Genomic DNA, 23,547 nt, shown 5'->3' on the forward strand with positions numbered 1-23,547 from the left:
ACTTTTCTTCACGGACCCAGTATTGTAGGCACACAGATAACATCTCGGCTATATTTTCCACATCTAAATGTGTTTGAAACACAGCAGCGGTCCGGACTCCGGAGCTATATTCCCTTTGAACCTCAGCAAAAAGGCCCTACCGAACCACAACAGAGGTTCCCGGAGACCCGACGTAACGTTAACACGGTGTCCGTGTCGAGATTCCTCACACGTACCTGGTTCGGAGTGTCGTCAAACAAGGGGTGAATCTGTGGCGCCTCGTCCAAGTAAGAGAAAAAAAACGAGTAAACTCCCTTTTTTGGACGGGATGCTAACAGTTGTCAACGATTATCAATCGTTAGCATCGTTATGCCGTTATGCTGAGGGATAGCTGGACGTTAGCATCTGATGCTAGGACAGGAAAGCAGTATCCGGAAAATATCAATATAAAAGCACGAAACACAAATAAACTTGTAGTCCCTTTTATTTTAATTTGGAAATAATTTATCTCATCGTATTTGAATGTATTACACATGGTATTATAAATTTTTTTCTCCCCCATGGAATTTTATATACAATAATATACACCCCCCCCCCCCCCTCCCCAAGTTTCTTATTTAAGAAAAAAGAAACAATACAATTACAAACTTTTAGATAGAGGACAAAAATCACAGAAATAAATTGTGAATAGTAAAAAAAAAAAAAAGAACATGCTCGAGGGTATTAACAAAGTCATCCTCAATAATAAATTAATCACAACTAAAACATCAAAATCAAAATGCAACATGAAGAATACAAAAAATGAGTATAAAACCAGTCAATGTATACAAAAGCAAACATATCATAAAACAAGAATTGGGATCACTGGTGATACTTTTTTGGCCATTTTCCAATCCGTCAATTTCTGCAGTGCTGAAAGATACAATTTAGACTCATTACTAAAACAAGGAAATTATGGATTCTTGTTTCTCCATTTTGAACAGTGGATGTGATTATATTTAACCAAAAGAATAAATAATCTATATGTATTTGTGTGACTGGTCACTAATGTATGTTTTTATTTTGAAGTGCATTACCGGAACTGAACAAGCACCTTGTTTTTCTGCTTTATTCAAGCCGTTAAAAAGACCGCATCGACGGAGGAATTCTCGAAAAGAAATTACGCAGAAAGTGGCTATTTACACAGATTGCGATTCACTGCCGCCACAAAAACAGCGTAAATCTCTGCGCACCTTTGACGTCTACGCCCTCGAGTATGACAACTTCCACCTTCGCGATATATAATTTAAAGTTGTCCAGGAAAAACGCCACGAGCACAACGCGAGTGTCATTTCTGCGCGTTTCAGAGACGGTCAGCGGGGTTGTCTTTTGTCTCTGCGGTGTGTTTAAGGGATTCGTGTTTATTGAGCCCACAGTGACACAGGAAGTGCTTTGAAGCCTTTGTAAGCAGAAGTAATAAAGTGTAACAACTGGCCGCAGGGGCCACACGGGTGTAAACAAGGACATGCCGTGGACGAAAATGCCCTAAATAATCAAACAACATGGTGTTTATAAGAATATGCAGACTGTTTCCTACTCTGTCAGGGACTCTGGTGTCACCCAGGTGAGTAATACGGTGTATTGAGGATTTTTTAAAAACTACTACTAATAATAATAATAATAACTGATTGGTGTTCACCGATTAGATCTTTAAATGGTCTGGACGGCCGTGTGACGGCGGTGTTCTTGCTGCAGATCTGATTCCCACCTGTTATTGTAGCCCCCCCATGCTGTAGCTCGTGCGAGGATAACCGTGACTATTGTGAAAAGTGATTCTGGGATTTGCACGCCATTGTTGCGATTCATAATGACACAGCAGTGGCTTTCTCTTGGCCCTCCCATCTGGCCCGGCGCGCCGGACACAAAACGCCTGGAGCTTCCTGGTTATGGCAACATTAATCCAGCTCGGCCGCGCGCGAGCTCCTTGCTGCCTCAGAGCCAAGACACTGTTCTCGTCTCCCCGCAGGCTCCTTATTCGCCGCAGCATGGCCTCGGACCCGGCGGAGGCGACCCGCTTCGACTTCCTGGTGATCGGCGGCGGCTCCGGGGGTCTGGCCGGGGCTCGGCGGGCGGCGGAGCTCGGTGCGACCACCGCCGTGATCGAGAGCCACAAACTCGGAGGTACCTGCGTGAGTAAAGATTTTAAAAAAAAAACCCAAACAAAACAACAACAACAAACAAAAAAACCTGTCATTCTTCCAGGCTGCGCTTTCACACACTCTCTTTAGTTACCAGGCTCAGTGCGAAAACTCCGGGCTTTCCTTTTGTCTGGTTTTTTTTTATTGTTTATTTCAACGTGGGTTTGTTTGGCTTCTCTGGTCTTGAAGCCAAGTTGATGACACGGGTGAGCCAAAAGGATCTGGGTTTTTTTAAAGATTAAAAAGTGTCCCACGTCTGTAATTTAAAAAAAATAAATAAAAAAAAGTTCTGAAGTGCATTGAAAATCCTTATTATAATACCAACAGGAATTGACAACCAACATCCAATTTGACAATTTGTGAGTAAATGCCACAAATAAGCTAAAACAAAACAGATGCCTGGGGTGACATTTAATATTTAATTGGAGACTGGCTTTTTCCATTGTGTTGAGCACGTCATGTTGGTTTTGTGTTGCGATTGTCTCAGATATCATATTACATGAAGTGCATTGAATAGGGGTTGGATTATTGACTCCACACACAATAGACATTTAGATTAATTTAGTAGTAGATCAAATATCGTAGATCAGTCCACATGACAAATGCACAAGTCTTTTTTTAATTAATCCTCTGTTTGTTGTAGTTAATGAAATATGGATAACATTAATTTGTCTAGAATTAGGTTTTATGTGTAGTGTAATAGCCACCGCTCAGACTGACAATAAAACAGTGATTAGAAGTCATAACTTAATTTGCTGTGTCATTGTGGCAAAGCTGCATGAGCATAGTTACAACATGTGGTTAAACACTTTTGGATTTTATGAATTACAACCACAGGCTAAATATTCCAACCAGTCACACATGAAGCTCCGGTGGAACATGTTTCATTGCATTGCAAAGAGTTTGATCATTTGTATTTCTTACTTTTCAATCATTGTTTTAATCCGTGCGAGTCAGATTGTGATGCCTGCTTCCTATACATTTCTTTTTCATTTGAATCCACCTGACATTGAAATAATTGCTCCTTTTCCACCCCTTTTCAGGTTAATGTTGGCTGTGTCCCCAAGAAGGTACAGCTTCTCTATTATTTTTGTTTCACTTTCAAATTATGCAAGTTTTTTCTTCCCCTAAAAGGCCCACTCCTGTGCCTTTGTTTATTTCCAGGTGATGTGGAACGCAGCAGTTCATGCCGAGTATCTCCACGATCATAGCGATTATGGCTTTGACGCAGGAAATGCCCGTTTCAGTTGGGAGTAAGTTTAAAGTAACTGCGGCTGTGTTTTTCACTGTTTTTGTGCAACTATAAAAAGAGGCTCTTTTGAAAGCTGTTTTTTTTTTTTTTTTTTCCCGGAACAACGCGCCGTTGGATTTCACAGCACAGCATTGCAGTCTGGTGTATTTTTTTTGTTGAGTCACTTCAGCCCACTTCTGTCTTCGTGCACCGCCTTGTTTGACTGAGATGGCCGTTAGAGATACACCCCGGAGAGGGAGTGGCCTGGAGAAACATGAGGAAGAGGTTGAACAGTGAGGCTGCAGGTTGATTCAGGTGTGCCAGTGAGATCGCTTCCTCCTCCACGAGGGCTGAACGGTGCACTTATCAGTCATGCATCAGATAGGATGGACATTTTCACACACCATGAACCTCTTGGTGTTTGTGGCATTTCTTATGGAACTTTTGATTCGGCTCTCTCGTTTGACACGTTCCATAAACCTGCATGTCGCGAGAGCGAAAACGTTTCCGTCCATGCAAATAATCCATTTGAAGAGACGAGGCGTTTTCAAACCCTGTGACACTCCAGTTGTTTTGCCGCATGATGCCTCCATGAAATGTTTTAATGAGACCTAGATTTCACTCTGCTGCTGCGTGACAAAAGAAATTTAAGGAATATAGGATATTGCAATCTGTTTATTTCTCTCCGTCTAAAGTGGCGGTGAGTAAACTCTGTTAATGAACAAGCAGAAGAAATATTCATGTTGATACTCGACACGGTTTCTGCTGCAGACGTTCTCGGCTGCTCAATAACATGTTTGTGTGTTTGCAGAACTCTGAAGGCCAAGAGAGATAACTATGTCAGTCACCTCAACCGCATTTATCGCAGCAACCTTGACAGGGTAATTTTTTCTTTCTTTCTTTCTTTCATTTTTACTTATTTGACCACTTGTGCTTGTTTGTTGGTTGGTTTTGTGCTGCTGTGCACCGAAGCGTGGAATGTAAAGTGTAAAATAAAGCAAAAGCGTGACGGAATTGCTCTGTTCAAGGCTAAAATCCAAACCATCCAAGGGCATGCCAGGTTTACCAGTGGCCCCGAGCCGACCGTGGAGGTCAATGGAAGGAAGTTCACGGCGCCTCACATCCTCATCGCCACTGGAGGGTATCCTTCTATTGTGAGTGACGAGGAAGTTCCAGGTAGGAGGGTTTTTTTTACCGGCGAAGGCAAACTTCCCTCGATGGAGCTGTGCCGTGTCTCAGCATTAACATTAAATTACGAAAGCCGTGACATTGAAACGATTCTATTTTCCCATAAAATGTAGGCGCGTCCCTGGGGATCACAAGCGATGGCTTTTTTGAGCTGGAAACCCTTCCAAAGTAAGTCTCCGATGCACTCTCCTCCGTGTTTGTCGGATGGCATCGGAAACACGGGCGTGTGGCTAAATATCAGATGTCCTAACAGACGCACGGTGATTGTGGGTGCTGGTTACATCGCGGTGGAGATGGCGGGCATCCTTTGCACTCTGGGGTCTAAAACGTCCCTTGTCATCCGGCAGACAGGAGTAAGAACAAAACTCAAACGAGTTTCCCCGCAAGCAAGGCCTTAAATAGATGCCTCCGCCTCACTCCGCCCTATATTCTTTCTGCAGGTTTTGAGGAACTTTGACGCTTACATAAGCGCAAACTGCACCAAAGAGCTGCAGAACTCCGGTGTCGATCTGTGGAAGAACACTCAGGTGAAGTGCGTGAGTAAGACGGACCGCGGCCTGGACGTGACGCTCGTCACCAAAGACCCCGAGAAGAAGAACGACGAGGAGAAAGCCAGCGTCATCCAGGATGTGGACTGCCTCCTGTGGGCCATCGGCAGGCAGCCCAGCACCAACGGACTGAACATCAGCGAAGTGGTAACAGTCTGCTCGCTTACTGTGGATCTCAGTCAGAAATCAGTGGGGGGGGGGGTTATCTACTGAAGGGCTGATTATCCAAAGCTGTTCTTGTGAGAATTCCTGGTGGGGCGAGAAAAAACAACATTTATAAACAAAACAGAAAGGAAGATTTCTTAATATTGGACGTTAGAACAGCACGTTGTGACATCAGGGTTTGGGGTTAGAATCCCAATGAGGGATGCCTGTGTTGCTCTTTAAATTCAGGAGTCCCAAGTTTTATTGGATGGAAATGTTTTCAGTCCTTCGTCGGAGCTCCCTGCAGTCGGTTTGAGCCCTGCGCGACACAGGAGAGGGCATTCAGCAGAAAGCCAGATAGCCCCAAGGTCAGGGAGGTTATTAGACCGTTGGAGGAATGAAGGGAGGATGTTGAGGTGTCCAGTGTGAGCACCTCCTTCAGCTTGAAGGGACAATCACTTTACCGTCATCAGTAGAGGAATGTCTTTTGGTTCACCTTAGTAGGAACGCCAACCCAGTGCTTGTGTTTATAGCAAACAGCTTTGTGTCACAAGTTCATCTCAGACCAGATGGAGAATCTCACAGCCTCATGCTTCTGATTTTTTTTTTTTTGGGGGGGGGGGGCACAATTTTTGCTGAGTCATTCAAAAACTGGAAAATCTCAAAACAGTGGACTCAAGGGCCCGGACCATTTCAGTTCCTCTGAATACCAAGTGTTCCTCTGCACCCTGATTGGTCACTTCCTCTGATGCAGAAGTTTAGTACAAACCCAGACACTCAACAGAGAAACGGATGTTGTGAACAACAAATCAACTCAGAAACGGAGTATTCAAATACATACAAAACTCTAATTCAGGGAAAGCAAATCATATTTTGAAAACCCAAAACTGTTGTTGTGCTGTTTCAGTGAGGACTGTGACCACGAGAAACAAGTGCACAGATTTTTATTTTTATTTTCTTTGTTGTCTTTTTGCTGCATTTTCATTGTCAACACTACAGGAAGAACAGAAGCAAACTCTTCAAACTCTTTTATCCGAGCAGCCTTTCTTTGTTTACATTTTCCCCAGGGTCTCGACACAGACGAGAGAGGTCACATCGTCGTGGACGAGTTTCAGAACACCAGCCGATCGGGGATCTACGCTGTCGGGGACGTTTGTGGCAAAGCGCTGCTCACACCTGGTAGGAAGTGGCAATGAAAGTTGCTCCAAATGTGTTTTCTTAATGGTTATTTATAGCTTCATAGTTTGATTTAATATACATTTACAAATAGGAATAGGTGAGTAAGATAGGATCAGACTATATTAATCCCATATGGGCAAATTCGGTCAATCCAGCAGTGCAACATCGCACAAGTACTCAGGATAGTTGCACACGAGAGAATAGATGATGTACTGTATAAATTGATGCCTATATTTTTCAATTTATCCTTTTTCTATCATTATTATTATTAATGTTGTCATACAGCCACAGTATGCCATTTGTATGCTTCTATCCTATAAAAACAATTGTTTCGGTGCAAGGAAACAATCCAAATAAAGGACTTGACTTGGAAATGCATTGTGGGAAAGTATGGGGGGGCAAAAAAATGTTCATAGTGGTATTAATATTTGTGATACGTTGCAGTTGCCATCGCTGCAGGCAGGAAGCTGGCCCACAGGCTGTTTGAGGGCAAGAAGGACTCAAAGTTGGACTACTCCTGCATTCCCACTGTGGTGTTCAGCCACCCGCCCATCGGCACCGTGGGCCTCACCGAGGGTGAGCAGGCCTGTCGGCGGGTTTACCGCTTTAGACTTGTGTGCTGATGAGCAGTGGCAGTTTTCATCTTCATCACTGCCAGCCCTTTCTGTAGTTTTAATTCATGGATAAGAGTTTAATGTACACGTGTGCATGCTGGGTTTGTTTCCCCTCGGTTTTCACATTTAATTCATTATGTTACTCGTGTACACCAGAGGAGGCCGTCAAATCTCGAGGGAAGGAGAATGTGAAGATCTACAAGACTTCGTTCACCCCGATGTATCACGCCATCACGAGCAGGAAGAGCCAGTGCATCATGAAGCTGGTGTGTGTGGGCAAAGAGGAAAAGGTACGAGCAAACGCCTCCCTGTACAAAGACATTGCAATACCAGTAATCACAGGTTTCACATGATTTCAACTCCAATGATCATGTGGTGATGAGATGACGCTCAAGTTTTTTTTTTTTTGAAATGGGTCAACTTTACCTCAGGAATACATTCCACAAACACAGAAGAGGTACATTTAAATATGAGACAGTGTTATCAAGTCAAAGGCTACTGTTTGGAATATGCTAAAGGTATGCACAGTGGGGGGGACGATAAATGTATAATTAGATTAACATTAGAGATTTTATACATTTTAATTTCATAGAGCATAGAGAACTCAGTTTTTTGTAGTTCCAGTATTAAAACCAGAAGGAAGACTGCCTTCAATTATTGACTAACGTTCTGGTATACTCGACCAAATCCTGAATGTGAGATGTGACTTTTTCCTTTTTATTTTCTGTGTAGTGAAACAGTGGCTCTCCCTTTGTCAGAGCACACATGCATGAATTAATGCACTTAAGGTCTCGGAAGGCCTCAGTTCCGCTTGTTGGAAATGACTTCCTGGTATAACGGCCTTGAATCTAATCAACGTGTCATCGTGAAGCTCTGCAGAAGGCCTGGCTGCTCATTAAGATGGGGGTCTTGAAGAAGGACGGTCTAGAACATGGAGGGCAGTGTAAACGTATGACGTAAACGTTTGAGAAGCACCTTGTAAGTGCAAGGTCGGCCTCAGAATGTCTGGAGCAGCATGAGATTGTGGTGCAGAGAGAGAAAGCCTCTCTTCAGAGGACAAACTTTCACTGAGCAAATGAAGGAGTTTGTTTTGAAAATCACAATCGAGGAAGAAGCCTAGGAAGATGATATATTTACTTTTACCATGTATATATTAATTCCCCCCCCCAAAAAAAATAACAACCTTGACTTCATCTGAGGTTCTTTCTTTTCGGATGTTGCGCGTTTTTGATCTTGTGTACTTTAACACTGAGCTGTCTGGTTTCAGGTGGTGGGTCTGCACATGCAGGGTCTGGGCTGTGACGAGATGCTGCAGGGGTTCGCCGTCGCCATCAAAATGGGCGCGACCAAAGCAGACTTTGACAAGACGATCGCCATTCACCCCACCTCCTCTGAGGAGTTTGTCACGATGCGTTGACACCGACAGCTCCACCCACCCGCCCGCCCCTCCGTGCATCCCTATACGCCCAGACAAGCATACCAGGATACAATCGATCCTGTTTAGTACTCTCGCATCAGCTTGATGACTTGCTTTATAAAAACTACCTACAAAATTCCATTTCTTCCATTTAACTGACCTTTTATGTGCCCAGTGTTTCCCTTTTTTCCCTAATTCTTACCTTGATGGACCAAGACCAGGTTATGGCCTTTTCTAAACTGTACTGTGGGTCTTGATTATCAATTAAATACTATGAGCTCCTTTCAAGTGATTGTGAAATGGAAGTGATGGATCTGCGGGTATTGTGGTCATCAGATTGCATAAGAAGTCAGAAGGATTTCTCTCCGATTGTTTGTGTTTGATTGGTTAGTCATTTGTCACATAAAGAATACAAAATAACACTGCTGCTTTTTAAGGCACCTATTAACTACCAATGCAAGGTCATGATATATATCGACTGTACTGTTCAAAAGAATCAATAAACCTGCAGCATATTTCATAACTGCTGTGATTATTTTCCCTTCATTTGGTGAGTAAGCTACGTGGAATGTTGTAATACTGCTAAACTGCCCGTCCCTTCATCTGTTTACAATGAACTTGGGTTTGGACAATAATGACTCATTTCTTTAAATTTATATATAATAAATGGGGGGGGGGGCTGTCAACAGACAGCCTGATTGTATCTTGAGTGAGTTGGACTGGTAATGTGAAATGTGCCACTTTATATATAACTCTTTATTATTGATTGAGCAGTTTGACATTATGTAGAGCTGAACAATGCAAAAAGAGCACAAACAGGATAGTAGCGATGTATTCATATTAAATTAAGGCGGGTGTGTGCAGAGCCTTTTTCTTTAAAGAAAACGTAATCCACCTTTCCCAATTTTTGAAAAAGTCAGTTCTATTTCTCAGAGATAAAGTACCGGTAGTTTTTTTTTAGTTCCATCCATTGTGAGGTTAGGAGCTTCGGGTTTGTAACAGTTTGTGGTCATCACCTTTTTGCAGGCAACTGGCAAAGTATTGCAGACAAAGCAAACAATCTCCACGAGAACCTGATCTGTTGTTCCACTCAGATATGAGTATGACATCAAGGGGATATAACCTAATGGTACACATTTTTCCCCAAAACAAATGGATTTTAGGACATGTCAAGAAAATATGGGAATGATTAACTTTTAACTACCCACACTGTCTCCAGCTTGCAGTTCAGTTCACTTCTGCTGAATTTGTGGTGTAATGAAGTAGCTGATCAGATTCTTCCAGCCAAATATTTTCCACTGAGCTCGGAATGCGCTGCACGTTTCACACAGACGATCAATGGGAGGCGGGAAACTAACGGATTCCGTGGTGACGTGATCCGTTGACTTCAATCTGCAATAGTCTGTCTTAAAAATATCAACAGAACAGATATCAACACATGTCCTGCATCTGTAGTGTTTAGCTATGAATTTATACTGTGCACCAGGCATTCAGTTGACATCAAAAATGTTTCCTTTTTCTCTGTGAATTTAAACTTATTTCTGTGTTTTAAAATGTTATTGTATAAAATGTTCATAAAGTGTGTGTACAACACTTTGACAAACTCTGCACTAAATGTATTTATGTGTTTATTTTTTGGGCCCTCATGTTTGGTTCATGTCTCATCATCCTTGTGGTTTCTCATTTTTAGAGTTTCATGTCTGCTCTGTTTTTTAGTCCTTCATTGGTTACAAGTGCACAGGTTTTCTTTCACAGTTCATGAACATGCCAGGTAAATAATGTAAAGCGGGTTGCTGTCTAAAAAGCTATTTCTTCCTAACTGTGTTGAACTAGTTTTGCCCGGCTGTGTTGCACAAAACATTGAATCAGAAAACTGACTTTGATAGGAGAGAAGTGACTCTGAAAAGTGAATGAATTAGGGAGCTGGATTTTTTAATTCCTATTCACTTCAGAGTTTTGAAGAAAGTCACTCTATTCTAGTATTTTTAAGCCTTGAATGACATAAGAATTCCAAAGTAAAAGATTATTATCATTAGCTAAATATGATATTCTTCAATATAAAGGAGGAAAAAAGTATTTGAAGAAATAGCTGCAAATGAAAGCCTAATAGATACTTCAGATGTTCTATTAGTACCTTCATCCTATGAAAAATATTGTTTTCCAAAAAAAAGGTATAATTGCTACTTCATTCTAATACTGATATCTGATGTATTTCTAGAGTTGAGCTCAGTTTACAAACCTGCGAACTCATTATGACCTTGTTGGCTCAGCGACCTTTCAAGTCTCGCGATATTACATTTTAACAAGAAGCATTTCCTAACATCTCGCGAGTCTACAGTCGACGTCACGGGTGACGTCACGGTGTGTTTGTACCGCTTTTCGTCCCTGGTTACGATCAGTTGGCCATAGATTCTCAAAATGGACACGGATAGAGTACGACAAACCTCACCGTGAAAAGCTGGAGTTGGATAATTAGCAGCCTTTCAAGCCTCCTAACGAGTCCCTTGGTTTGAGTGACCGGAAGCTGCAGGTTAGGGAGGTTGCTAGCTAATATCGCTAACTAGCTTGATAGGCTAAGTGCGGCTCCGGGTGAAGCTGCAGCTCAAGACAACCGGCTGATTCGACCGACGACCAGCGTGACAGTCGCTTAACTTCACCCGGGAACATATGTATCAAACCCTGTGGTTTTAGACCCGCTGACGCTGTGTGCGTGACGGTGTTGTTGCCGGAGATTTGAGAGGCGATGTCTCGGCGTTAATCTGCCTGACGCGGCGGTGAAGTGTGTCGACCGGGGGGCTGTTGAGTGACTCTGTCCAGCCGGTTCCTGCGCCTCAGTCCCGAGTCCTGCCGCTGTGAGGATGTTCCCCAGCCTGGCCCACCGACCGTGGCACGTCTTCTGCAGGGTCTCCCTGCAGCACAGGCCGCCCCTGTCACCGCGGTCCCGGAGGTTTCCTCAGAGCTACGGTGAGCAGCCGCACATTGCTGATCCTGTCCTCGCCGCAGGTCGTGGATCGATCCGTCGATTGATTGGCTGGAAAGCAATATTTTGAGGTTTTAATCAATGTTTGGGTATTTCTTCCAGCTTCTAAAGTATCGGTGGTTTTGTTGTGATCCCATTATAACCTTCATTGCTTCCCTACAAGCTCACTTCTCAACCTTATTCAGTTTTACTAGTAAGTAAAAGTAAGTAACACTGAGTAGAATAAGAAAGTAGAATAAGAAACATTCAGACCCCTTGAGGTCTAAGAGTTTACTGAGTGTATCCAGAGTCCAACAAGGTGAAGCAGCTTTTAGTTCCTTACCTCTTCACAAACTCCCTGAACACCTGAGGAATACTGACACACTCAGAGCTTAAAACACTGTTACAGCCTCATTACACAATGTCATTTTATTAATTTCATTACTATTATCTTTATAAACATTCCATCTTACTCTTCTTCCAATCCATTCCATTGTTTCCTTGTAAAGCAATGCCTATTGCCTGAATGTTGCTATAGCGATATCTTGGCCTTGCCGTACATTATTATTGTATGAGCCCATATTCAAAATTATGTTGCATAAATATTCACTTTTGACACGTTCAAAACGTTATTACTCATTAATGGATTGTCCTTGCTTCACTATATTTACTTTTGAAAATAAAGGCCTGGTTTGATTGTGGAGTGTTGATCAGGACTAAAGGACACATTTCAGCCCCATCTGAGGAGGGTTTTGTTTACACCTGAGATCATCATTTAGAGATACTAACTTTGTATTATTTTCGGATGCATTGTGACTTAACCAACCTATTAATTAACCTATTAACCCATCAGGAAATAACCGGCAGATTAGCGAGGAGGATTATTTATACACGACTCAGTCGTTTCTTTTCATCTGTAATGTTGGTTGAGCAGGAATTAACCTATTTTCTGTCACATTTTTAAGGGTTTCAAAGTGGCGGAATTCACAGCCTGTGGTTCAGTTTGCCTGACTGTCGTCTCACATCTCTGGGGCTGCCGAGGGCTCAGTATTACTCTACGTCCGGCAGCGGTAAAGATGAACCCCCGAAATCACCGCCGGGCGACGCGCCCTCGGCAGAAAAGATTCTGTCTGGTGCTGCTAAAGTGTCCCCTGCGTCAATGGGTAAGTCACTGTTGTGGCTCCGAGAGCTGTGACACTCTTCTTTAAGGTCTTTTTGTTGATGGTCCTTGATAATGGGATAGGAAGAAGTGTTCTTATAATGATGATATGGCCATATATGTGCTTCTTGTTAGTATACAGTAATACTGTACAGAAATAATAGCAGTTTCCTGCCTTAGTCTTTCTATACTTGTCTATGCAAACAGAAATGTTTGTTTTGAGATGTTTCCAGGAGGCGGGATGTGAAGCTTTGACTCTGTATTAACATTGAAAATCTTGGTTTTCGTAGGTGTAACGCCCCAGGGCCTGACCAAAGCGGAGACAATTCAAGTGAAAGGTGAAGGGCGCCTATCGTCTATCCATCTATCACGATATTGTTAATGTTAATGTTAATGTTATTTATGCTTTGACTGAGACTGAGACTTACATTTCACTGTGTTGTCATGCAGTTCGGGCTGTCCTGAAGAAAAGGGAATATGGAGCGAAATACACTCAGAATAACTTCATCACTGCTGTCAGAGCGATGAATGAGTTCTGTCTTAAACCAAGGTACCCCCCCCCTTCCCCTCGTAGATCTCCTCCATGTCGAACTCATTGAGCACAGTAATGCTAAACTGCATATAACCATTACTGGGCGAGTGGCCACAAATTCCTCTCTGTTAATGAGTCGCCATGTTGTTGTGATTAACTAATGTACGACTCCCAGTCATTCACTTTATTCCCAAACTCTTGATTTCACAGCGATTTGGATCAACTGCGGAAGATCCGAAGGCGCAGTCCCCACGACGACACCGAGGCGTTCACCGTGTTCCTGCGCTCAGACGTGGAGGCCAAGTCAGTCCTCGACGCACACATCTCAAAATGTCTTCCGACAAAAAATACACTACCCGTAACCACTACTTGTACTGATCCAGTTCTCTCTCTGTGGGACGTTTAGGGCACTGGATGTGTGGGGGAGCCATGAAGCTCTCGCTCGAGAGAGAAACCTCAGGAAAGAAGTGGAGCGAGAGTACCAAGAAAGTAGGTTTTTAGTTTCCATTAGTTATTAAAAACGTCAACACTGTTTTCAAATGTTTCAAACAGCTGCACCTCGCTCACTTGCTTTGAACCAAGGCCTCAATTATTACGTCTAAAACTTGTTACAGTCTAATGAAGGAACAAATGTCTTCAACATGAACATACAGTGGACACAAAGGAGGCATGTTTTCCGATGATGTAAGGATTATTTACAAAGCAGGAGTTACAGTAAAATTATATCAACTTGTGATAGTTCATCACCTCTGACCTCTCTGTTCTGGATTTACAGGATTTATCAAAATGAAAGAAGGAAAAAAAAACCACTTTCAAAAGTAAAGTTTTATCTCTTTTCGACTAAACTCAAGCTCCAGTCATCTCAAACTGTATTTTGCCTTTAAAATAACAATGAGGTCACTGAATACAAAAAAAAGTCCTCCCTCGCCTCTAGAATTCAGTGATTTAAAAAAGAAAAAATGCCACTGAGATTAAGTGAAAGATGAGATCCACATCATGGACGAGCAGCTGGGAAATCAGGACCAAATGTGTGATGCTGGCTCATAAATATTGACTGGTTGAATCTATGTGATTCCCAGATTGGAAACGGTTCTGATGGTAAAAGGCAAGGTCCACCTGAGCTCTGAGATTATTCATTTTCAAGAAATAAGACTGATCTTCCAGTAGCGCTCACCTCAATCAGCTCCCGCCACTTCTCAATATCATTAACTGACCCAGTGAATGGCAAACAAAACACACTTGTGAAAATACGCTGACATGGCATTTTAAATCCTAAATATAGATTTTAAAAAAAAATTTTCCACTTCAAGCTAAAGCCACGTCACAAGCAGAGACGACAAGAGGTTATATGAACATAACATAAATAATTTCACTTTCCAGGACGACAACTTGACCGTCCAGTCGACTGAAGACAAATGTCTTGAAAACCTTCTTTTTGGTTTTGTTGTTGTTGTTAAGTCAGTTTTCTTTTCTTGTGCACTTCAGATATCTTTCGAAATCAGCAGCTGTTGAAGGAATACAAAGATTTCTGGGGAAACACAAAGGTAAGCCCTCCGGCTCTGTTGTTGTTGTTGTTGATAGGTGTGTGTATTGTTGGCCCCTCTGCTGTGGCTGTGCCCACGCCGACCTTTGTCCTCTCCAGAGGTCACTGTATTTATATGACAATGTTATTATGCGTTCACATTCTTTCTGTCCGCCCTCTTCCAGTGCGTGTCTGGTATGCAGTGGTATATTCTATACTGCGCTGGCCGGTTCTGTCACAATATCCCCTGCTATGTCCGGCCAGCAAAGTGTAAAAGATCAATACTGACATAACCGGCAAGATAAAGAAAATGAAAATCGTAATCCATGCCTTTTTTTTTCTCTTTTTTTTAACGTTCCATTTGACTCTCATGTCTTCTTTCTTCACATCTTTGATGCAGCCACGATCAGGAAAGCGGGCGACGTTCCTCCAGGGTCCGGGGAAGGTGGTCATGGTCGCCATTTGCATGTAAGTGGTGAGGTTGCTGCCGCTCTCGTTCCCGCACTCCGGGACGTCACCGAGCCCTGAGCCGGCAGCACGCACCGCAGGAGGGTTTGGATTATGGGAGGTGTGTTTGTCAGCGGGGCCACGGCGCAACAACGCCGTCGCAGCAAACGAAAAACGTTTCGACCTGCCTCCACTAAGACTTTATGCTTTAGAAGAATTGGTGTTGAACAAAACGAGTGTGACTATTGAAAGAAGTGCATGCGAACGGACTCGCACGCTGTTGGAGTTATTGGATTATATTGATTGTGTTAAAAGAGCACGTGGAGTCACATGAGGTTTAAGGCTCACAAGACTCCGTAAGTGAAATACTCACGATTCACAAGCTCAAGAAAGAGGAAGAGGTTCCTCTCATCTCTGCTTCTGTAAACAGCAGGAATGATCTTCAACATAGTTTGTGTAGTTTATCTGTACGTATATATTGATTTTGAAATACTGTGAATATCGACAAATACATAAACATACCAGCCCAAGTGATTAACGAGGAGCGGTTGTAAGAATTGTGTGTAATACTGACCACTTCTGAATTTTTAATCAAATAAATGAATCATTTCTCACATCTTGTTACAATCTGTGGTCGGTAATGATCCAGTACAATTCATAATTTCACCCATCTTTGTTTATTGTTTATTGATAATATAATCAGCTCCTGCCATCGACTTCTCAAAAAAGTAAAGTTTTGTTGTCGTTTTTAAACTTACGTTATATTATGCATAGTTTCAACTTGTTACAGATTAGTATATCACAAAGTGCTACACATGCTCCACTCGAGGGTGTAAAGCTGACCTCTTTTCAAGTCAAATCTTTTATTGAATCATCAGGATAACTCTTGTTTTGGTTATTTTTCTGCTCAAAAATTGTGGCAGCTTTTGTGTCACTCAAGACCAAATCTGCAAATTGATAAATGGAGAAATCACCAGGTCTTTTCTTGATTCCATGCCAAGTGCTTTTTTGTTCCTGGGCGCAATGAAAGTATTTCTTTTCTTTTTTTCTATTTCCAGCAACGGGTTGAACTTCTTCTTCAAGCTGCTGGCTTGGGTCTACACTGGGTCAGCGAGCATGTTCTCTGAAGCCATCCACTCTCTGGCCGACACCTGCAACCAGGCGCTGCTGGCGCTGGGAATCAGCCAGTCGGTCCGCAACCCAGACGCCGGTCACCCGTAAGTCCCCGGACGTCACGGCGTGCCGTCAAAGTCAGTGAAGACGAGGGGGGGGGGGGGGGGGGGATCTTTATCGCTTAGACAATCTCGGGGTTTTTACTGTCGTTGAGCTCGCTTCAAAATCTTTCCAAAAAGAATGAGCACTGAGCACAAGTTTCAGTAAAATATATTGCTTGTGTGACATAGAGATTAAAGTTACAAAGTTAAACTCACAAATAAAAAATGTGTATTTTATTATATTTCATGCATTCATTCCACGCATTTTGGGCACAATTGTGATGTATGTCTATATATATATATATATATATATATATATATATATATATATATATATATATATATATATATATGTATGTTTATATATATATGTATGTTTTTTAAATTGACATGCCTGAAAAGGGGTAGGAGGAAGTAACACTTATTTAATCCTACCCCATCTCCAATATTCAATTTAATTATCTTCCTGTATTAAAAATATATTATTAATTGTTATTAATTATATTATATTAATATTAATTATATTATTAATTGATATATATATATATATATATATATAATATGTCTTCGATAAAATATAATCTTACTGTATACATTGTAATATAAAACAATATATTATTATATTGCAATTAATAATATATTTTTAATACAGATAGATAATTAAATTGAATATTGGAGATGTGGTAGGATTAAATAAGTGTTACTTCCTCCTACCCCTTTTCAGGCATGTCAATTTAAATAACATATATCTCTCATACAGACAAAGGAAAATAAAGGCTTAACCAAAGAACCTTGCAATAAAAATGTCTCATACAAAAAGCTTGTCCTTTATATAAATCCCAACATTCATCAGTAAACTACACACATGATATCTATCTATCTTACGAGCCTTGTGGAGGGCCTGGACATGTTGAAGTCAGAGCAGCAGGATTACAAATATTGCAACCAAACCAATGAACTTTGCACGTGTGTGTTATTTCTCTGTGAGGAACAAGTGTGTGTGTGTGTGTGTGTGAATAAAGTGAGAGCGACCCGCCTCTCGGTTGTGTTTTCCAGCTACGGGTTCTCCAACATGCGCTACATCGCCTCTCTCATCAGCGGGGTGGGCATCTTCATGATGGGAGCCGGCCTCTCCTGGTACCACGGCATCATGGGATTGCTGCACCCGGAGCCTATTGAGTCTTTGTTGTGGGTGAGCGTCTCCGCGGAGTTCTGTCTGAATGTTGATTGTCCCTCCGCAAAAGATCCAACGTTTCACATCCTTCTGTTGTAGGCTTACTGCATTCTGGCCGGCTCTCTGGTGTCAGAAGGAGGTGGGTTGTTGGGCGTTTGCTGATGTTTTCACTGCGCCGCCTGCCGTCGTTCCTCACCCATCCCTGCTCTCCGTCTCCCCTCAGCCACTTTACTCGTCGCCATCAATGAGATCAGGAGGAGCGCCCACCATCACGGACTGTCTTTCTATGAATGTGGTACGTTCCTGTACTTCAGAACCTTTTATTTTGTACTTTTATACATTTGAACAAGCCTGTCTCATTATTTATTTGAAAATTCAGAGTTTTAGTAACAGTAAAAATTCTCACAGTGAATTCAGTTATCTAGATTAAATCTCAGTACGTCCAGTTTCAGTTTCATAATGAAATACTGTTGCATCCTTGCTGACAAACAGTTTCTCAGTTGGAGTGTATCTGTGCGCTCATCATGCCTCTAGTAGTCATTCTGTCACAATTCAATTGTGAACCTGCATTTTTTTATTTTTTTTTATGTAACTAAAAGCAGTGTAATTACTTTTACAGAAGTAAAGAATATGGGACTTTGTCTAGTGTCCTGAAGAAGTCGGGAGGAGGATTTTAATTTTGGCTTATATTTAGAAGAAAAGAAGAAGAAAGCTCTCATAACATGATTCCAATACAGAACTTGTACAAACGATCACCCTCAATGGTAATGGTCATCCGAAAGATGTAGTGTTTAAAGAGCCAAAGCTATTTTTGCACTTTAGTTACTTTGGAATCGCTGCTGTGACGTCACTGCGTAGAAGGTGGTGGTTGTTGTTTTGATTGTGAGAACTGCGTCTCAGAGCTCCATCAGATGAACCAGTTATTGAGGTGCAGAGTTATTGAAGCATGTTTGTGTGAATGTGTGTGTGTGTGTGTGTGTGTGTGTGTGTGTGTGTGTGTGTGTGTGTGTGTGTGTGTGTGTGTGTGTGTGTGTGTGTGTGTGTGTGTGTGTGTGTGTGTGTGTGTGTGTGTGTGTGTGTGTGTGTGTGTGTGTGTGTGTGTGTGTGTGTGTGTGTGCAGTGATGCAGAGTCGAGACCCCAGCACCAACGTGGTGCTGCTGGAGGACGCCGCCGCCGTGCTGGGAGTCATCATGGCCGCCAGCTGCATGGGACTCACCTCCCTCACAGGTGAGAAGGCAGGAATTGGACTCGCCCAGGTTTGTGTCTGGTGGTCAGTGTCGAGCAACACGCCCGTTTTGTTTCGGTAGGCAACCCGCTGTACGACAGCCTGGGCTCGCTCGGCGTGGGCACGCTGCTCGGCGCCGTGTCGGCGTTCCTCATCTACACCAACACCGAGGCCCTGCTGGGACGCTCCATACAGGCCGAGCGGGTGCAGAAGCTCACCGAGTTCCTGGAGAACGACCCTGCTGTCAGGTCGGCCAACACACACACACACCAAATGTTTACACACAATCCGCTCCACTGTGAACGTGAAGAACGTCTTGTTGGAAGTGGACTCGCCCATGAGGCCAAATCTAAACTGTGGGTCGTCCAGCCGGGACTTCCTGGGCCCGTCGATGTTAATGAGCACCAGCCAGGCTTTCTCTAGAGCAGCGGGGCGTACTGGAGGTGACCTGCTGCCGTCTGTATCCAGAGCAAAGGCCTCGGTCACATGATCAGAACGGTGTCAGGGCTGGACGTTAAGGCTTGTCTAAACGCCCGGTGGCTAGTAAAAGCTTTGCTCAGGCAAGTGACTCATCTACCCACCTTTGCCTGAACGGGCTAGTGGTTTTTTTTGTGATATTTTGACATTATTTCCAATCCAACCTGCGGAGATTTCAGATCCATGAAGCTTCGTCTGCTTCACTGTGCTGAAATGTTTCCCGGCTCGCTGCAAAATGTGGAACGGATTTCCTGAGCGGAGGCGGGTCTCAATGAGGAGCGGAGTAATGAGTCAGGAAATCCATTCCACAGTTTGCAGCCAGCGAGGAAGCAACGGACTATTGGCTATTGAACTTTTCATGACAACACGTCGCTGTTTGGACGTATTTTATGCTCGAAACGCCACAAAGCATCGATGTGGATGTTTGCAAAGCCGTTATACAGCGAGGCGCCGCTCTGCCGCCAGATGTCACCGTTTTAAAACGCCAGCTGACGGAGGAGGACAGCTCACTCCTCCGTGGTAGCAGGAGATTCACACCTCCATGAAGCTGCGTCCTCCTCCCTGAAAATAGTCCCAATCATTTGTGCTGCATCAGAACTGGAAACACTGCGGTTTGTGCTGCTTTGCTGAAGAATTTCTCCAGGAATTAATTATGTGATTCTGAGGTTTTAAAGATAAGAGAACTAGTTTATTTTGAGATGATGACGTCACTCAGACCCTCACATTGTCCTCATGGAACTAAAATGTTTACTGTTTTCTTTTCTGACTTTTCTTTTCTTAAACTAACCTCAAGTTGTCTTTTGAGAAAATACATGTAAACATCTGTACATTTCATACTTTACTGTAGACAGGAGTTTATTACAGCCTCGTATATAATATGAGGCTACAACAATAATGATAATAATACTATTAAAGCAAACAGAGCTCCAGTATCGGCAGATATCCAAATTCAAGTATCAGGATTAGGTCTGAAGTGAAAAAAACATGGATCGGTGCTTCCCTAATGCAGACAGTTGTTTTCAACTGTTCTAAGGTAATGGAAATGACTCTGTTAATGTCTAAATAAATCAAATATGTAAATGAACTCTGATGGTCTAAATGTTTGAATCTGCTTGGATACTGTCGTGAAAAGAAGTGTACATTTTAAAAATAATTAGTGAAGACCTAATATGTTTGTCAAGTCATTTTTAACTGGAGTCAAATTTACCTCAAGTTTGACTTTATACTCATTTTTCCTGGCAGAATAAAACGACCTCCTGACCACTGATCATTTCACTTCGTATGTCTTGAATAGTAAAGGTTCATCCCTCGGTGACCAACAGTTTGGTCGCCCACATTTCATATCTTGCGTGAACCTCTGTCACGTCCAGCGGTGCTGCTTTGCTCTCCTCCTGAGTTTCTTCGTACTTCTTTGTGGACGGGCAGGGCGATCCACGACGTGAAGGCCACCGACATGGGGCTGAGTAAAGTGCGCTTCAAGGCTGAAGTGGACTTTGACGGGCGAGTGGTGACGCGGTCTTATCTGGAAAAACAAGACATTGACCAAATCCTCAACGTAAGTGTTAATTCTCTTATTCCTTTATGTTTAGATTTGATTCTATTTGAATTTCAACCCTTCCTTCATCGTCATTATTCATTTTCTCGATTAAAGAAAAGACGTGTACATCTACTCATCCAGTGAACTTATGTATATGTATATAAAACGTATTAGGTATGAAATTATTAAATCAATACGTTTAGTTGCCACTTGACTGTCTGAATGAAAACACAAAGCATACACTGTTCGGCAGAAATGCATCTCTGTAAGTGAATATAAATCGAGCAGTGAAATGTTGCCATATCTGTGATGTCAGGAAGATTTCTTTACCAAGTGTCTGAATAGTTGGTGTTCATCTACAACATCTAGTCCTGACAATAACAAAATGTATGTTGTTTGTCCCTGCAGGAAATCCAACAGGTGAAGACCCCTGAGGAGCTGGAGAGCTTCATGCTGAAACATGGAGAGAACATCATCGATACCCTGGGTGCCGAGGTGGACCGCTTGGAGAAAGAACTCAAGGTACGAGCATTACAAAAAAAAAAAAAAAATAGCAGCAACGTTGAAGTAGTTTGTCGTCTTCCTGCAGCTGCTCCGTCGTCTATTCAGCCATGACAGTACGAGCGCTCTTTATCATGCACTCCAGAGGCGTACACTAAACCTACCAGAGGTTGAAGAACTCACAAAGACTGCAGCCTGTCAGTGTCCAGTGTAAAGAAAGAAAACACACACACACGCCATGTGATGTGCTATCACATGGCACCACAACGGCATTGTGGGAGAAAGTGGCGCCAGTGGACGTATTAAGACAAAGTCCTACCAGCGTATGTGACCTTTATTTTGACACTGACCTCCAACACAAGAAGATTTGCAGATCATGGAAACGGCATTTATTAGTGCTGTCAAAAAGAATGCGTTCATTAAATTAATTGATTTTAAAACGTTTAATTCATTTAAATCATTTTATTAAAATGTACGTAGTTTTTTTAGGGGGGGGGGGGTTACTCTCTTATGGAGCAGCAGCATGTGCAGCGTCTCTGGATGCAGCACTGTGACAACAGAGCAACTAAATACCCAGTGGAATCATATTAAGGGGAGAAAGTTCACTTTAAAAGTTCGCTGAAGGCTGATTGAGAAAGTGGAAGTCAATAGCTTTACTTTGAAAAGCTGGATTTTTTTCAACCAAGATAGTAATTCTGCAGCGTGTGTGTGTGTGTGTGTGTGTGTGTGTGTGTGTGTGTGTGTGTGTGTGTGTGAGTGTGTGTGTGTGTGTGTGTGTGTGGTGTGTGTGTGTTGTGTGTGTGTGTGTGTGTGTGTGTGTGTGTGTGTGTGTGTGTGTGTGTGTTACAGTATATTATTGCCACTGAGTTCATGTAATAAGTTCATAACTTTATTTCTAGGAATATAAAAATACTCAAAGTGGTGGGACCTGCACTCCAACTGAACCAGACTTATGTTAGACGTTTATTAATTTATTAATGTTTTTATTATTTTGCTGATCTTGGAGAGAAAAACGTTTCATGCAAAGCTAAAAGGACGTCATAAAAATAGTCTTTTATTTTAAATATAGTCTCCGTGTGTTGAGTCAACAGTAATTCCATGTTTTTCGCTCAATAAATATCATTACAAGCTTCAGTCTTCAGTAGAAAAACAATGTGATTAATCTCAGCTAATTGCAGAAAATTGTGCAACTAATTAGTAAAAACGTTTACCGGATTGACAGCACTACTATTTATATTGTGGGCAGAACCCACTTGTGACCACTTGACAACAATTCTTTAGGACTGTGGGAGGAAACCAGTGAAACCCCCCTGCATGCATGCAGAGGACATGCTCGCTCCACTCACTACAATATTTGGAACAGGAATCATTTCTTTTTTTGTTACATTTGAAAAAGCAAGATGTCACAGCTTTCATTGATTCTCTCTCTCCCCCCCCACAAGATCCTACATGTATAGAATAACAACAGTAGTGTCATCAAATCTTTCTCTCTCCTGCCTTTCCAGTATTTTCATTTATGCACATATAAGAACAACTGACCAACGGCAGCTTAACGCTTGTGATTCCAGCTTGGAATGCAAATAGAGAGATGTGGGTTTTACTTATTTACAGGTGGGTTCAGGTAAAGTCTGTACTCGGTTTCTTTTTGCACCCTGAGGGAGAAGGACAGTCACCAAGGACAAACGCCATCAGGGATCATTTGAGGAAAACAGCACTTCACCTTTCACTTTCACCGACTATTTTGCATGATAACTACCTTCTGAAGCAGATTTCTGTGTAACAGCGTTTGTTCTTCTGCAGCAACGTAACCCAGAGGTCCGCCACGTGGACCTGGAGATACTATAATGCTTCTGCACCGAGTCGTCGTCCCCCAGGAACCCCAGAAGAAGAGGAAGAGAGTAAAGCGAGAGTAAACAACCCCCCCCCCCCCCCCCCCCCCCCCCCCCCCAACCTGCACAAGTGGTCAAGTCTTACAGCAGAAGGTGAAGCACGGACAATGTCGGCGCAGCGCTTGAACTCCAGTGAAACGACGGTGTTGAGTTCACCCGGCCAGAGTGTTTCTGGGGGGGGGGGGTGAGAAGAACCTGAGGATGCTTGACGGCCACAGTTTAGTCTCCAGGTTGTTGGCTCAATCTCACATTCCTCCCTAAATGTGTCAGGATTTCACCGAGATCATCTCCAGTAGCCGCTCCTACGCCCTTGAACCACAGTGACGGCGTTTCCTTCTTAGGGAACCTCAGAGCCACTTGTTCTCATCACATTTATTTAATGGTTAGAGTATAGTCAATCTTTTTCTTTTTTTTAGAGAGATACTTGAATAAC

General features: G+C 42.6%; 2 protein-coding genes across 5 annotated transcripts; both read left to right on the top strand.

Annotated features, from left to right (window-relative positions):
• Positions 1 to 1,284: 1,284 nt before the first annotated feature.
• Positions 1,285 to 8,981, top strand: gsr (glutathione reductase). Of its 3 annotated transcripts, XM_080501856.1 has the most exons (13): positions 1,285 to 1,582; positions 1,985 to 2,147; positions 3,200 to 3,226; positions 3,321 to 3,409; positions 4,199 to 4,268; positions 4,416 to 4,563; positions 4,689 to 4,743; positions 4,829 to 4,928; positions 5,016 to 5,270; positions 6,335 to 6,446; positions 6,891 to 7,022; positions 7,217 to 7,350; positions 8,328 to 8,981. In XM_080501856.1, exons 1-13 carry the CDS (start codon positions 1,521 to 1,523, stop codon positions 8,475 to 8,477), a joined length of 1,497 nt encoding a protein of 498 aa, XP_080357982.1. In that variant the 5' UTR covers positions 1,285 to 1,520; the 3' UTR covers positions 8,478 to 8,981. The 3 variants fall into 3 exon arrangements, with proteins under 3 accessions (XP_080357982.1, XP_080357981.1, XP_080357983.1); XM_080501855.1 differs by lacking the exon at positions 1,285 to 1,582 and having other exon boundaries at positions 1,613 to 2,147; XM_080501857.1 differs by lacking the exon at positions 1,285 to 1,582 and having other exon boundaries at positions 2,008 to 2,139.
• Positions 8,982 to 10,838: 1,857 nt separating this feature from the next.
• On the top strand, positions 10,839 to 23,149 carry slc30a9 (solute carrier family 30 member 9). 2 transcript variants are annotated; one of them, XM_080502100.1, is made up of 17 exons: positions 10,839 to 11,441; positions 12,402 to 12,599; positions 12,886 to 12,933; positions 13,046 to 13,145; positions 13,338 to 13,430; positions 13,534 to 13,616; positions 14,613 to 14,671; positions 15,050 to 15,117; positions 16,155 to 16,313; positions 17,367 to 17,502; positions 17,584 to 17,623; positions 17,708 to 17,779; positions 18,605 to 18,712; positions 18,793 to 18,958; positions 20,613 to 20,742; positions 21,133 to 21,246; positions 23,026 to 23,149. In XM_080502100.1, exons 1-17 carry the CDS (start codon positions 11,336 to 11,338, stop codon positions 23,068 to 23,070), a joined length of 1,725 nt encoding a protein of 574 aa, XP_080358226.1. In that variant the 5' UTR covers positions 10,839 to 11,335; the 3' UTR covers positions 23,071 to 23,149. The 2 variants fall into 2 exon arrangements, with proteins under 2 accessions (XP_080358226.1, XP_080358225.1); XM_080502099.1 differs by lacking the exon at positions 23,026 to 23,149 and having other exon boundaries at positions 21,133 to 21,570.
• Positions 23,150 to 23,547: the final 398 nt, after the last annotated feature.

The sequence above is a fragment of the Blennius ocellaris genome, assembly GCF_963422515.1.
Source record: "Blennius ocellaris genome assembly, chromosome: 9".
In the NCBI taxonomy this organism is placed as follows: domain Eukaryota; kingdom Metazoa; phylum Chordata; class Actinopteri; order Blenniiformes; family Blenniidae; genus Blennius; species Blennius ocellaris.

Excerpts from the sequence above, each read along its gene's own strand:
- gsr (XM_080501855.1), top strand. The coding sequence starts at position 1,905 with ATGGCAACATTAATCCAGCTCGGCCGCGCGCGAGCTCCTTGCTGCCTC. Across the intron at positions 3,410-4,198 it reads AATGCCCGTTTCAGTTGGGA|AACTCTGAAGGCCAAGAGAG; the intron begins GTAAGTTTAAAG and ends GTGTGTTTGCAG. Across the intron at positions 7,023-7,216 it reads CACCGTGGGCCTCACCGAGG|AGGAGGCCGTCAAATCTCGA; the intron begins GTGAGCAGGCCT and ends CGTGTACACCAG.
- slc30a9 (XM_080502099.1), top strand. The coding sequence starts at position 11,336 with ATGTTCCCCAGCCTGGCCCACCGACCGTGGCACGTCTTCTGCAGGGTC. Across the intron at positions 13,617-14,612 it reads GGAGCGAGAGTACCAAGAAA|ATATCTTTCGAAATCAGCAG; the intron begins GTAGGTTTTTAG and ends TGTGCACTTCAG. Across the intron at positions 14,672-15,049 it reads ATTTCTGGGGAAACACAAAG|CCACGATCAGGAAAGCGGGC; the intron begins GTAAGCCCTCCG and ends TCTTTGATGCAG.